Source organism: Eulemur rufifrons, chromosome 17 (assembly GCF_041146395.1).
Source record: "Eulemur rufifrons isolate Redbay chromosome 17, OSU_ERuf_1, whole genome shotgun sequence".
Taxonomy (NCBI): Eukaryota; Metazoa; Chordata; class Mammalia; order Primates; family Lemuridae; genus Eulemur; species Eulemur rufifrons.
The window spans coordinates 21,538,934-21,554,653 of NC_090999.1; the positions used below are offsets into that span (position 1 = coordinate 21,538,934).

General features: G+C 43.5%; 1 protein-coding gene across 3 annotated transcripts in view; it reads right to left on the bottom strand.

Annotated features, from left to right (window-relative positions):
- Positions 1–2,971: 2,971 nt before the first annotated feature.
- MTMR12 (myotubularin related protein 12) overlaps positions 2,972–15,720 on the bottom strand; it is a 68,774-nt gene continuing 56,025 nt past the window's right edge. Inside the window, exons 11-16 of one of the 3 annotated variants that reach the window (XM_069492050.1) lie at positions 15,260–15,338; positions 13,840–13,910; positions 11,461–11,633; positions 8,471–8,638; positions 7,624–7,785; positions 2,972–4,616 (exon numbers count right to left, since the gene is read on the bottom strand). In XM_069492050.1, coding sequence (XP_069348151.1) covers positions 4,047–4,616; positions 7,624–7,785; positions 8,471–8,638; positions 11,461–11,633; positions 13,840–13,910; positions 15,260–15,338 — 1,223 coding nt within the window. In that variant the 3' untranslated portion in view covers positions 2,972–4,046. The remainder of the gene's footprint in view (positions 4,617–7,623; positions 7,786–8,470; positions 8,639–11,460; positions 11,634–13,839; positions 13,911–15,259; positions 15,339–15,720) is intronic. The other 2 variants (XM_069492051.1, XM_069492052.1) reach the window with 2 other exon arrangements.

Here is a 15,720-nt window from a genome sequence, read left to right on the forward strand (position 1 = left end):
CAGCCTGAGCAAGAGCGAGACCCCGTCTCTACTAAAACTAGAAAGAAACTAGCTAGCCAACTAAAAATATATATAGAAAAAAATTAGCCAGGCATGGTGGCGCATGCCTGTAGTCCCAGCTACTTGGGAGGCTGAGGCAGGAGGATTGCTTGAGCCCAGGAGTTTGAGGTTGCTGTGAGCTAGGCTGATGCCACAGCACTCTAACCTGGGCAACAGAGTGAGACTCTGTCTCAAAAGCAAAAACAAAAACATATTCACGTGTAGGCACTGAACACGCTCCTGCTTATATCGGAACCCACAGCACAAGCAAGGCGTTGCTTCTCCCACCCCATCCTAGTATTTTTCAGGGTGATACAGCGTGTGTGTGTGTGTGTGTGTGTGTGCGCGCGCGCGTGTGCGCTGGGGAGGTTGGAAAGGTGTATGTGGAAGGTGGGAACAAAGGGCCAAGCAGGCCTCACTACAGATACTGTTCCTGCGGCAGGGGTCAGGGGATCTGGGTGCTCAGCCCCAATCTGTCCTGCCTTAGGACGGCTTTATAAACAGCCTAGAGCCACAGTGAGACATGAGCACAGCAAGGACCTTTCTTCTGGTGAGGAACTTTGACCATAAGCACAGGCAGGGCTCAGAAAACAGGCTTCAGTCCAGTCAGGTCCCCTCTTCCCCCAGCTCCCTCCTAGAGACAAGAGGAGGTAACATGAAGGCACAGACACCAGCTCTCGAAAGAAGCTGACTCCCACCCTATTTACATGGGATGGAGAATGTTCCACTCTTTACTATCCCCATGAGTCCCCCAAGTCCTCACCTGGACACCAAGGAACAAACAAAATTAAGAGGGAGAGACAGCGGAGTCCACCGAAGTCCAAGAGCAAAACAAATGTGGAAAGTAAGACTAGAAGCTGCTGAACTCTAGGGTCATAACTACTACTTGGGAATTTAATACAAATACCAAAGAACTAAAACATCTGGAAAAAAACGTTGTAGCAACGAGAGCTTATTAAATTCCAGGGATGTCTCAGAGCCACTTTCTGGACATAGGAGAGTGCACCTGGCCAGATAGGAAAGGGTGGTAGCGCCAAGCAACAGGGTGCGAAGCCCTCCCTGCAGGTGGGAAAGACCAAAGAGATGGACTTCTCAGAACACACACGAGTGAGATATCTCAATCTTATAAGAATTAAACAAAACTAATTAGAAACAAATCCTCTTCTCATAAGCCATCCCTCTGTGCTGGCTTACTTATCCTCTCTGGAAGGAAAAACAAATCTTTTTTCTATCTTGCATGGTTTAAATGAACTCAGATCTCTTCCAGCACTTCTTATTCCAGAATAATAGAATTCTAATTTCACAGATCCACATAAAAGCAGTGAGATAGAAATATTTAATTTCAGGGGCTTTAAAAATCCTTTTCTTTTAATCAACCCACAGGGCCTTCAACTCTATTTTAAATTTCTTCAGCATTTTATTACCACCTGAAATTTTAAATATTAGGTTATTTGTTCCCCACCACGAATCAACCAACCAGACACACACACACACACACACACACACACACAGGAATGCAAACTCCACTCCTCGCTGCTCTCCTAGGTCCTGCCTGGTAGCCAGCACATGCTTGACATTTCCTGAATGGATGAAGGGGTTACCTCACATGTTATACCAACCACATCAAATACAGCATTGCTTGTAAATTGTGCTTTAATGTCTGCAATCAGATATGATGCAGTGAGATACAAGTATAAACTTTCATTGTGCATTCAGAAAATTAAAAGCACATTTATACAGATTTAGCCCAACAGCTTATTCCCTTATAAAGAAAAAAAAAAAGTTCTGAATTTAATTAAAGCTAGTTTATCTTCAGTGTAAAAACTTGGAGGTATAAACAAACGCAAGATATTATACACAGTAAATTAATGTACATTTCCCAACTTACACTTTACAGCATTTTAAACAAAGTAAATGGTCTCATTTCAGCTTTTACTATTAAGCATAATCCATATCTCAATCTTGGATAAAAATTTCACAATATATAAACCCACTGAGAATTCTGTATACAAATACAAGTTATAGAAATCTGATTTCAAATATAAATACAAAACTTGTCATGACCTTACCATGTTACAACAGCTTACTTTTCTATTGTAATTTTTTTTAAAAAATCATAGAAAAATATTTCAATGCACATTCAACTGCTATGACAAGGGCCATGACCTTGTGCCTTTAAACCATACTTGTGGAGTATAAAGCATCACACCGGGCATTTTTGGAATGAAAATTCTAAGACTGGAGAGGCTACCATATAAAGTGTCAGGTTATAATATGGTAACAAAAATATTTAGCTCCATAGTTGTGTCTGGGAGGCAATGGGGCAGAGAAGTGGAGGTTAGTGCTAACTTAAAAAGGCCCACGGAAGGTATGTGAAGGTAGCTAAGGAACTAGTTAGTGTATTTCAAAAATCCCTATTGCAAGCCTAACACTGACCTTGCTAGCAACTCTTAAGGCAATCAAGACTGAGCACGTGTTTGGGCCCAGATGAGTGAATCCTGCCCTCCCCTCAGCTTCTGTCATCTTAACAGATCACCCTGGCTCGTGTGTTAACACGGAATGGGGAGCACAGCAAAACAACGTGTATGTATAAAAGACGATTCAGTGCAAACCTAGAAACTCCTCCTTGTCAATCGTTTCAAAATTTCTTATTGCCCTTGAGCAACTGAAAGTTTTTCTAAACATGTAACATTCAAATTGGGATCCATACTGGAGAGCAAATGTGTATAAAAGGCAAACATTCAATTTAAAACATTCTAACATGAGGTTTTTTCCCCTTTCTTTTGTGGGATTTGACAGGGTTCTGTTGAGAATGAAAAAACTGATCCTTACAAAGTATACTTTTCTGCAATTAAAAAAGAAAAAAGAAAATATATATATATATATATATATATAATTTAGACAGCAGATCCAAGAAGGTGACCAGGCATAGTCAAGTTTCTTCTATGGCTTTTTAAATCACTGAGGTATTATATGATAATCACTTCTGATATTTATGTTTAACTACTTTCCTATGAGAGCCACATTCAAAAGTGACCCAACCCCATCAGTCTGTAAAGGTAACAAAACTCAAGGAAGCGGCTGAGGGGCTGCAGAGACGCACAGTCACAGGTGCCCCAAAGCCTGGGGAGCAGATCAGAACACGGCGAAGCAATTCACTCCTAACACTGAGGAATGGGAGCTCCTCTGGGCAAACAAAGAGATTCCCCAGTTTAACCAACTGGTTTAGCAGCAAGACGCTGGGACTACGTGCCCCAAGGCAGGGAGTGCGAGGGACAGTGGGGGACAGTGGCGGGACAGTGGGGCGCAGTACTGAGCAGGCAGAGGAAAGACCCGGAGCTGTCAGCAGAGGAGAGAGGGCGGGTACTGGCTAGCTCACCACCCACATGCAAAGTGACACAGCCTATGAAGGAGGGGGGATGATCTGAAGTGTCAGGATAGGTGACACTGGTGGAATCTCCCAGCTTTTCCATAGGCAAGAGGACACAGAAAGGAAAAATGCTATGATTTAAGTAAACGCCATATATCTTAATACCTCTGTTTGAATCTTTCAATCTGCCATTTAAACAGCACATAAAGCTGAACTTGCTCCCAACTGAGATAGGTTACAGAGAAACTTACTATTCCCAATGACTGGGTAAATTTATCTTGGCACAGAAAGGATCTGAAGAAAGCATCAAGTCCAAGAATATCTTAGCGAAGCCCTTCCCATTTGTAAACTGGCCAGTGCAGGTTCTATGTAATACTTAGGCATCAGAAAACGGCCACAGTCCTATTATGGGTCAAGTAGTAATTCTTTTCAATTAATAATACTTTTAATTGCATAGCATAGTCTTTCAGAACCATGAAAAATAATGAGAACCAGCTCTTTTCCTGAAGGCCCAGGTTTACTCCAACAGAGCGCTGGGCTAATGGCCCTCCCAGCATTAGCTGCAGCGTGACTCAAATCCAGGGATCAACTGTCCCAATCTCCCACACTCCTCTTTCACAATCATTCAGCAAATAGGTCACACATCCCCTAGATCCACAAACTCATCTTCTCGTTTGGCCAAATCTTCCTCATCTCCCAAAGCTTTCCAGCCACTGGTGGGCAAGACGGGCTTGGAGGAATGTCGCTGCAGCAAAGCAAAGGGAAACAAAGAGGACAGCCGGGCAGAGTTCCTCAGCAGGCAGGGGGGCTCTGCCTGGGGGGCCTCCTGGCTGTGGTGTCTCTCGTCGATTTTCTCTTGTAAGCTCTGGACTTCCTCCATCATTTCCAAGAGTTTGCTCATAGTGGCCACTGTGCCACCACCTAGGATTTGGGCTTCTGGAATCCAACGCAAGTAGCGTTGGGCCCAGACTCTGATTTCTGGTCCCTCTATGTGAGGCAACAACAAACCATGGTAGTCAGTGGGCTTGCTGTGCCAGCTGTCATAGAACTCTCGAAAGTTGTCTTGCAGATCATCAGAAGAATTAATAAGTTTGCTAATTCTCTTGCCCAGAAGGTTTTTAATTAAATGATCTGTTTCTTCCCTGAAAAATCCTCTTTTGGGAGACGACTTAGATTGGGTGAGTGGCAAAGAAAGTTGTCGTTGATGCTTTGAGAGAAAACACAAATAAAAATCTCTGGTTAACATTCAGAGCCACAGTTACAATTGTTACCATTAAAAAAAGGGCATAATCCTCCTTTAACGAGTATCAAGAGACATGAGGATGGCCCCGAGAATGCATACGCATGGAAATGCCGTCACATGCAAAGGAAGGGGTTCCTGTTGATTCCCACGCTGTATCGCTGTATCGGAAATAAGTGTGGGAAACCAGGTGCATGTGGCAGCTGAGCAGAGGCATGTTGCCACACAGAGGGGAGCTTTCGGTGCCCTCCTCCACCATCACAGGAGTACCCAAGGACACAAGTACTGAAAAGGCCGTTTAACTTAAGACAGGTTAATGATTTAGGGGAATTCAGAACATGCCTATTCATGTCTCGAAGGAAGCAAGATGTTTCTCCTTTGAGAAACTTTAGGGCTGTTAACCTCTATGATACTCTGAACACCTGCAAGGAAGCAGGGCTAACCACCTGAAGATCCCATCACGTGGATGAAATAACTTAGCAGCTTATCAGGCATCCAGTGCGAGTATAAGCCTAAGTCATAAAGATTCTTCTGCACAAAGAAAACAGAGGCAGGTGGGAGCAAAGGAATTTGAGGAACCAGCTAAGCTGGCCAGACGTTCTTGTCTGACAACCTGCATGGAGTAGAAAGCTTGAGAGCATTTACATTTTTTTCCTCCTTGGTAATTCTCTCTGCGGCCAAAGCAGAGTGTTATTTTGGGGTGCACCGTGAAAATGTGAAGATGGGTAAAGTGGTCAGAAGGTCACAAGAATTCCCCACTGCCCAAAGGAGAAGGTTAAAAAAAAAGGTGGGATAAGCTATTTCTCCTCAAATCTTCTGCTCCTGAGATGTTCACTCAAAGTAAGAACAGATAAAGCACTTACTTTCAGGCTAGCCCCAGAACTCTCTAATATATTTCTGCCAGTGGTTCTTCCTTGTAAAAAATATTATAAATGAAATATTTTCTTATTATGGAATGTGACATAAAAATATAAAAAAGAAAGCAAAAGCATACAGAAGACCACAACTCAGAGATGACCAGGATTTCTGGCTCTCCATCCGAGGACAGGAGAGATGAAGGCCAGGAGTCAGCGGCCCCTCTTCTTCTCAGCAGACAAGACGTGTCAGGCAGGGCAGGTGGCCGAGGAACGCAGATGAAACCCGTCAGTCACCAAGTGCTTACCGCCTGCCAGGTTCTGTGCTCAGTGCTTTATGTGCATCGATGGCCCTAATTCTCAAAGTCACTATTACTGCCCCATTTAACAAATGAGGAAACTAAGGCACAGGGGTTAAGTAATCTGCCAAAGGCACCAGCTACCAAGTGCCAAAGCTGTTTTCAAACAGTCTGGCTCCAGAGCCTGGGCTCTTAAACTCTCCTTGTCTTGGAAGCTGGGTTCTCTCAGTCTCCTAAGGGAAAGGAGCAGGCCAAGGTGGGAGCAGCACAGGCTTCACGGCCTGCAGCTGAAGTTGAGGCTGCACACGCAGTGGCCTCCTGCCCCTCGCTGGCAGTTCACAGAGCAGCCTGCATGCTAGTCAGCCTCAGCTTTCCTCGTTCCACAGCACGTCCTTAAGGCCCCTGGTCCACTCCACCTGGTGCCATCACTCGAAATCTGGTCTTCTTACCCAAACACTTCAAAGCTCCTCGTTGCCCCAGTTCTGATTCTGTTCTAGTACAATCAGAAATTCTCTAACCCTTCTGCTCAAACCTCTCCTACCAACCTACTCTTGGAGCCGAGGCTGTCTGCCCCTATCTACAAGGAGAAGGGACAATTAGAAAAACTAAGTCTGAGGAGAGAAATGAACTCTATTCTTAGAAAGAGGAGCCTTAGTTTCCTCTCCTGTAAAGTAAGGAGTGGGCCTCGCTGTCTCTGAGGTCCCTTGCAACTCTGGCACGCAGTTCTGTGACTAACCTGGCACCCGTGAGGATGTACATACAGCCACCAGGGGGCACAACACACTGAAGAAAAACTGATCTCTGGACAAATTGCTCCAGGGCTCAGGGCAATTTGGGTCAAACTGGCAGAAACAAGGTGAACCAGAAAGGGGAAACATCCACCCTGGCCTAAGGACCCCTAAAAGGGCAGAGTGGCAATTCTAAGTCAATCAGCAGCCAACATCGTCTCTGACTTCTGGCTATGGCTCACCCAGTCATCTTTAGAATGGAATCAACTCCCACACCAGCACTGGCCAGGCTCCCTGCAGCCCCTGAAGACCACCAGGTGGGCTCAGGATGGCAGGAGAGAAGGCGTGATACACACCGACTTGGGTTTGCTATCACTGCTCTCCCCTTTGTGGCAGAGAAATTCTGGGCCTAGAGACAAAGCTAGGAAATAGCATTTAAATAACTTATCAGTTAGAGAACTTCGGGGTTTAGCAACTAGTAAAATCAGGGACAAACATCTGAAGGGAAAAACAAATCTTTGACATTTGTGGTTCATAACATGGGTCAGCAAACTGGCAGCCCTTGGGCTAAATCTGGCCTGGCACCTATTTTCGTAAATATTGGAACAGTCTATGCCCATCTGTTCACCTACTGTCTAGGGCTACTGCGGTGCTACAACAGTAGAGTAGGGTGGTTGCGACAGAGACCGCACAGCCCTTGACAGAAAGCTTCTCAACCCCTGGTTTATATGTACAGCCCATGAAAAAAGTCTTACTGATATCTGCTGAGAAAAACCCACACGATCAATGTTCCTTTTACTCTGCTAACCACACACAGGTAGGGGTGAGAGGCATGATCCCACACAGCTCGACTACAGCAGCAGCACCCTTAGTGACACTCAGCAAATGGCCAAGTCTCATTAGGGCAAAGGCCAATTTGCTGAAAGCAAAGGACTCTAATGGGCTCTGACAATTTGCCTGTTAGAAATCTCGAGTCTGCAGACCGTTTCCAGGGGTAAAACACACACTGGCAGACAGAATCCATAGGTAAATTTTATCCTTATACACATGGGACCTGGCGCAGACGCAGGGGTTAGACATGTGGACATCTTACTTTGAAACGCATTCCTTTCCGTTGGCCTTTGTCCAGTTTTGGCTTTTCCACGTAGAGAGGGTTTTTGAGCAACGTCTGGGCTTTGGGTTCAAACTGTACAGACCAGTCCCACACGGAGAGCAGATTCAAAGGCTTGCTTTGTGGATCCTGGCTTCCCCTGCCCTGCCAAGACAAGCACAGGTCACGATGGCTTCCAGGGAGGGGTGAGGAAGGCAAACACATAATTCTGAGAAATGAGCACCAGGAAGGGCACTCCTGCCCTGCCCTGAACATGAATATTCATGGGTACTTCATTTTTAGCGGCTGAGGCTACCAGTGGTTATTCACTAAACGCTTTCAGATGGAAGGAGGGTAAGAAGGATGCTTACCTTCTGTGGACTATATGCCAGCACCGTGCTGGGCACTTCCATAGTCTTGCCAGGTAACTATTATTCATCCAATTTTACATTTGAAGAAACTGAGGCTCAGAAAGCTGAAGTGAACTGCCCAAGGGCACAAAGCTGGTAAGTCACAGAGCTGGGCCCTGAAACCAGAGCTGTGTGACTCGGAAGCCTAGGTTCTGTCGTTCCCCCTCCGCTGTGGGATTTGGTCATCCTCCGAGCTCCAGCGCCCCGCAGCCAGCAGAAGGCTGGTCAGCAGCACTGAGTGCCTCAGCTTCCTCAGGGATAATAACGATGCACACCCACAGGGTGCTATGAGGATTAAATAGTAACACCTAGAAAGCACTTAGGACAATGCCTGGCATACAGTCAGTGGTAAACAAATACCACTTTTAGCATCAATGTTATTGCATCCTACTTGTGAGATGGAGCTTCTTTAATACACAGGTTCATAAGAGGGATCTTACCACGTTAGTATCTTTTTGATGAGGCGAATTGAAGAAGAAGGTGCTAAAAATAGGAATGTACAGGCTGTCTGACAAAACAGTCAGGTAAGTCTCTGTGAATTCAAACGCTGGAGGATGCTGGTGTACCAGCTGCCAGACACAATCTAAGAAAAGCAGGAACACAGGAACCTACGTGAAAACAAGATACACGTTACTCAGTGGGCACAGAGCCCAGTGCAAGCTGGCCTGAGCTCAGGGGCAGCCATCTCTAAGCTGTGGAGTAACCACCTCTGAGCACCATATTCCCTGGGAAACACAGTACACCCATCCCATTCCAAGCAATAAACATGCTCAATTGAAATCACGTACTTAGAGATTAATGTCAATATCTGGCAATACCTATTTGTGTCAAAGACATTTCAAAGATGAAATATGTAAAAATTTCATTATGGGCCAGCATTAACAGATGAGCATTTGCAATTGATTTTGATAATAGAGAACACTAACTTAGAATCCCAAATAAGTGAAATGTTATCTTCCCCCAAAAGAATTCCAGTCTTCTCATTAGTAGAGCTGTAGTACAAGAAATTGCACTCAATTATGATTGTTATTTTGAATTTTGTCAATAAAAAATTATGGGGAAAAAAACTTCTATCCCCCCTGCTTGTCCATACAACTATGGTCACGGACCGGTCCTGGAGACTGAGCTGAAATGAGAAGCCTCCCCCTCTCCATCTCCCGCAATGAGGGCCCAGAAGACAAAGGGATGGGAAAGAAGGCAGCGGCTATAAAAATGAGTTTTTTCACAAATGTATTTTTTTTTTTTTTTGAGACAGAGTCTCATTCTGTTGCCCAGGCTAGAGTGCAGTGGCGTCATCATAGCTCCCAGCAACCTCAAACTCCTGGGCTTAAGTGATCCTCTTGCCTCAGCTTCCCGAGAAGCTGGGAATACAGGTGCACACCACCACACCCAGCTAATCTTTTCTATTTTTTTAGTAGAGATAGGTCTCACTCTTGCTCAGGCTGGTCTCAAACTCCTGACCTTAAGTAATCCTCCCTCCTCAGCCTCGCAGAGTGCTAGGACTGCATGAGCCACCATGCCCAGCGCTGCCACAAATATATATTTTTTAAATCCATGAGTCTCCTTTATTAGCTACCCAGAGGTGAGCTCTTGATTAGTAGAGAGAGTAATTTCTCTGATGTGTTATCATTTACAAAGTGCTTATCTTCCTTGATTCACCAGTGACCCTGCCAGGTGGGTGGAGAAGCTACGTTAGTCTCTCGCTATATAGAGGAGGAAACAAAAGATTAGAGATCACAAGAGGCTGGCCCAAAAGTCGCACCCAGAGCTCATAAGAGAGAGGTGAAGGGGAATCCAGCTCTTAAATCAAAGTCCAGTGCACTGGACTTTGATTATATCACAAATTATATCACAACTGTATCATAAATTAGCTAGCCCGTTTTCCTTCAAAACTCTAATATGTTGATGTTAAAATGTTAAGAAATATTTATACAGAACTATATTTATTTCATACCTCATTTTATGCACAATATCATTAAACAGAGTGGAAAACATTTAGACCTCATCGTATAGTAAGGGAAATGAGCTCAGAAAACATGAGGGACTTCTTCAAGGGCTGGGTCAACAGCAGATCGGGTTTTCTCTCGGACTGTTTCCCATTAGACATGGTGCCTATCACTCTCCCTTTTCTCAGATAAACACACTTCTCTTGACACTGTCAGCTCTGTCTATCATCTTATGTGAATCCCATCAACCTTTCAAATTAGTTCCTCAAAGTCCCTACTAAGACTGAAGGATGGTGATTTCTATCCAGCTCAATGGGACACAGATGAGTACAGGCCAGGCCTGAAAGAAGCCACCTGGCTGAGTGAGAGAGGCCTGGGTTACCCCAGGAACCTGCCAAGCCATTAAAGGCAGGAGCCATGGCTCTCATTCCTGCAGCATGCTGTGTCAAGCCTTCTGCACCACAGACAGACATGTTGATTACCTAGAGGAAGAAAAACCACGAGTCACGCTACCAGCACACGTCAGCTCTGCAGGTGATTTAATTGAAGAAAGTTTGTTTTCATTTTTCCTTCCACTAATCATCAATAAGGCAGCCAAAGGAGTTTATACACTTGCCACCTAGACAAGCACACCACAATTTGGGAGGCTTATTTTCTGTAAGTGATCTACAACACTAATTCTCCTGTGCATGAACTCAGAGGCCAAGGCCTGGAGTGACTCAGCCAGAGAGAAGCAGAAGTGGCGGGGGCACAGCCCTACACATATTACTGCTAAGGCCCTGGTGAGGGACAGCATTAACATAACCGTATGCTTCATTTTGAAAAGGTTTATGCCCAAGGAAAATTTACTTCATGTTATTATGTACACATTGAGTATACCTAATCCAAAAACCCAAAATCTGAAATGCTCCAGAATCCGAAACTTTTTTAGTGCTGACATAACACTCAAAGGAAATGCTCACTGGATCATTTCAAATTTTGGATTTTTGGATCAGGGATACTCAATTGGTAATATAATGTAAACATTCCAAAATCCAAAAACATCCGAAACACCACTGGTCCCAGGCATTTCAGATAAGGGATGCTCAATCTATATTTCCTGTAGGAAACCTGCACTGAAGATCCATTTATTGCAAAGGTTAACTTAGTAGAAATTGTAGAAGGCCCTCTGAGTTACTTTATATTTAAGTTTTATAAATCAATATTACTTCCACCATGACATATATGTATATATAAATACACCCTGGTGTACACAATTTAGAAGAGAAGCCTCTGAACACACTGGTATCTTTTTTTCTCTAGGAAGGGTTTCAGTATTATTTAAAGCACCCAAAGTCATCACACAATGAACTGACCCCAGTTTTCCTGACAGACCTGTAGCGCATGCACTTTGCAAGCAGCAGTGCTCCATCTGAAGACAGGTGTTAAATGAGAGGCTGAGCAGTTCTCCCCGTGACGGAAACAGTCCGACTGTGGGAACTCACCTCCTCTTTGTCACTCTGGCGGAGGTGGTTGCAGCGATCCAAGAAACAGTGGCCACCCATGACCCACTCCTTCTGGACAAGGCTCTGGAAACCAATCCTGGTTCTGCAGTGGGGGTCCATCATCACTTGCACCAGAGAGGAAATGAGGCAGCAGAGGTCGGATGCGTTCTCCTCTAGGAGGGGCCCAGCAGCAGAGCAAAGAGGAAGGAGGGCAAAATGTGTTAAAAAGCTGCAGAGCGCTCTTGCTTGCACAGTTAAAAATAGGGTTCACAACACCAAGGTCTGCCATTAATGGTCACACTCCTATTCCTTGAAAGCAAGAGCCAATGAAAAGCAGGGTAATATTTTCAGACTGAAAGACAATTTGCTTCTAGTCTGTCTAGTACAGGTTCTGGCATATACTGGTACTAAATATGGATTTGTTGACTGAATGAATAAATGCAGCATTGCAAATCCACTTTCAGCACATGGGCCTCTAGGTGTGCCACACAATGAGAGCTAAATCACCCATATGATGACCTGCTGGGCTCCGCAGACCACATCTAGAGCCCTTCCCTCCTGGGGTGTTAAGGGAACTCACTGTTTCACAGCTTGGCTGCACCTTGGGCTCATCTCAGAGCTCCTTTCCTCTACTCCTAAAGTCCTCACTCGCTCTGTGTTGGAGAAAGTTTAATATTTCTGGGCTGTACCAAAATGATCTCTTATTTTCAGCCCCAAGGCTCTTTCTCCTTTCATGTTTAAAGAGCACTAAGGTGCCTGCTTCTCCTTGCTTAGCCTAGGGGAGAAATTCTCCTTGGTCTACTTCCACATGCCCACCTGAAATGCACTTTCCAAAACCCCTATGATGAAAAGTCTATTCACATACTTGTTTAACATTCATGACTTACAGCAAATAAAAATACACATCTATATCTATGCAATTTGTCTTAGTTTTAAGATCCTAAAAGCCAGGGTTTATGTCTCCACGGTTTCTTCTATACAAAATAAGTGCAACTCAAGTTGCTTTTTAAAAATGTCCATGGTACTAGCATTACTGGGGTCAGAGAAACTTGGGAATGAATTATAACTAGGGAGGTTTCATACTGTGCTCTTTCATCCTGACCCCTGCAATCACGAAGCACTACAGGTCCGGGCTTACACCTGTCTATTCCAGAGAACAAACCTCAATTATGGAAGACACGTGTTTAAAAGAAACAAATTTTTGTCTTCTAGTGCTATCAGTTTTCAAAACAAGTTTCATTTTTAAGGGAATCTTCCCCCTTGTATTTGAAGGGTGTAAATAGTATACCTGTGGGTGACAGGAAGAGTGGCTAGAAAATGAGATTTTAGAGGACAAATAATTCAGCAGTTCACCTAGGAGTGAGGGACACCTCAGTTCCATGAGTCGAAGACTCAGTTTTCATTGTATGCAACTCTGATCAGTGCGGTTCGGCTCTGGGTCCCTCCATCTCTCAGACCGCCAATCTCTCTCTCTCCTCCTTTTCACCAGTTACTTAGTACTTAGGATAATGCTCTGCTCTGTCATTTTTGGTTAGGTCTTTTTCAATAACATGCTGAAGGCAACTCTCCCCATTAGGCTGTAAACTTCTAGAAGGCACAAGTTACAGGGCTCTGCACATGGCAGATACTCAATAAATGTATTCAAATCTAAGTCAGCGGAGCCAGCATCAGATCAACAAAGCCACAGCAATACACATTTTCCACCTGCCCTTAGGATCTAAGGCCCAACAGCTACGGAGAATATCGGAGAAATGAGAAAAGCTTGGGGGTATAAGCATGAGATAATCTACCTAATGTGTAGTGTGGGGCTATATAAACAGCAGGTAACTTTTTAGCTCATATGTAACCTGTAATAGCACCAATCTTTTTTGCATGGTGGTTTACACTTGCTTTTGCACATTCTGAATGTGTCATGTACAGCAAGTTAAGCCCACTGAGGAAGAGAAAATCATGGCCCACCAAGTTTCCATGGTAACTGTAGAAAGCTGCCAAACACGAAGATATAAAAATAACAATTAAATCATCCACGGTCTCTTTATATAAAGGATTACCAAAAGATTTTAACTTTAACCAAGCTGAGTTAATATAAAACAAAATTCAAAACATTAAGAAATGTGAGCTTTGGTAAAGATACCAAACAATTCCTTCTTGGGCTATGAATAGGTCTGCCAAGTTCCAAGTGAAAGAATTTTATTTTAAACTGCAATGCTAAAATCCAAGGCAAAGGATTCCAAGGTTAGGGAGAAAGGAATGGGAAGGATTTCTACAATAGCTCGCTCCTTTTATAAGATAATTCCAAATACATAAAGCTACATGTACAAAAATTGAATCTCAAGTGAAGGAAAATAGAAATAATCCTTTGTGCTTTAAATATATTACCTAAAAGAAGAATGTTCATGTTTTGTGCTTCCATGCATTCTGTAATCTCTATTGCTTTTTTCAGGCAACGTCTGAATAGGAAAAAGATAAGAAAAGGGGGCATTAGTTCTTCAGCTTGGTAACAAACAAGTAGTTTACAGATAGTCTGAATTAATCTTCAGTTTTTCCTCTCATTTATTTTTTCATGCTAAAATCCTCCAGAAAAGAAACTAATTACTGTTTACACTATTCAGATACCGGGAGACATTCATACTTATTAGAAACTGAACATTCTCAGAAGGGAATCCCAAAATTGATGTTAAAATGCTCCTAGGTAATTTCTACACTAGACATTCTCGTTGAAAACTCAGATCCGAGTCTGCCGGTGAACCCCAGTAACGCCTATAAACACCCCCACCTGCAGAATGTGAGGCATGTCTCATTGTTTTATTCAAAGTGATCTGAAAAGATCTAATATGTTCAGAAATCCTTTGTGTCTCCCTCTCTCTACATATATTATTCCCTTTGAGTCTGTTGCCACCACATGCAGCTTCGACGCGTCCCAGCGTAGACCTAGGGTCCTTCACATATGCTGCCCTCTGCTTGCAGTGGTGCCCCTCCGGCCCCCCGCAACCCTCCCTCCCCACACCCTGACAGTTCACCTGGGTAGGGATGCTCACCCTTCCCCGCCCGCCCTGTGATGTTTTTCTTTGATAAAATTTATCACTGTTTTCCATTATATATTCAAATCATGGGATATATAACAGGATATTCAAAGCATATCCTGTTATGTTCCTTCCCACAGTACTCACTGCAGAAGTGAGTGTGTGTGAGGAGGAAGGAAGCATTCCTCCCTTTCCTCAAACGTGGCCTAAGGTGGAGCTATTCTCTTCCCCATCATCATTCTGTTTTGCACCTTCCTTTGCCATATCCTCTATTTAATGGCAACAGAGAGGGGCTAGTCAATATATGAAGTAGGAAAGGCAATATAATGCTCTTCTCTGGGACCGCCAACCTAACCAAACCAAACAAGACTAACTGACATTAATCATGATAATGTTTAAAAAGCATTTGAACAGGTAATACGTATATAAGACACAAAATTCAAAAAGGTATTCAGTGAAGAGTCATTATCTCTCCTATTCTCACCCCCCCTTCCTCCCTGGAGGCCAGCACTGCTGCCTCAATTATAATTTTGGGTTGTCAAGTCCTTTTCTGTCAATAGAGTATATCTCCTTATAAGCAGGTAGGATGTTTGTAAATTTCTATTAAATGTGCACAGACATAAGTCACAAATGTAAAATCTAGCTGAGCCCTGAACAGAATATGTGATCTAAGAATATTTAATTTTGAAATATCAAACTGTCAGATTGTCAATTTGCTTTACTACTTTGAATTAGACAACTGTAAAATTCATGAGCAAAATAATGGCTTGAAATACCTGATTATGTCAAGCCAGCTGCTACTTTCCAACAGAGAAAACCATTTTATATCTGTGTCCCAAAATTCAGTACTGTTATCTGAAAAAGGAAAAAAGAATTAAGACGTCAGGTCATTGTTCGCTGACACACCTGTCACAAAAAAACCTGTGCTACTCAACTGAGCTGTGTGGATTAACAGTCTTAGACTCGAGCTGCAGAATCTAGGCCCGAGACTCCATTTCAAGCAAAGGGCATTTCAACACTTCAGCTGAAACGGTTTTTGAACTGTAGGCCCCTAGAAGGGTATGACAGTTAAAAAGAGATCTTTACTGCTGAAATAAGAAATGCCTACATGACATACACAAAGCCATGGTTCACCCTGTAATTCAACAAAGAGAGTAACATGCGTTTGGCAGAAATAGTTGACACCCAGGCTGCTATTCCTAAGTCCAAGGTAGAAAAAGGTTCAAAAACTTTTAAA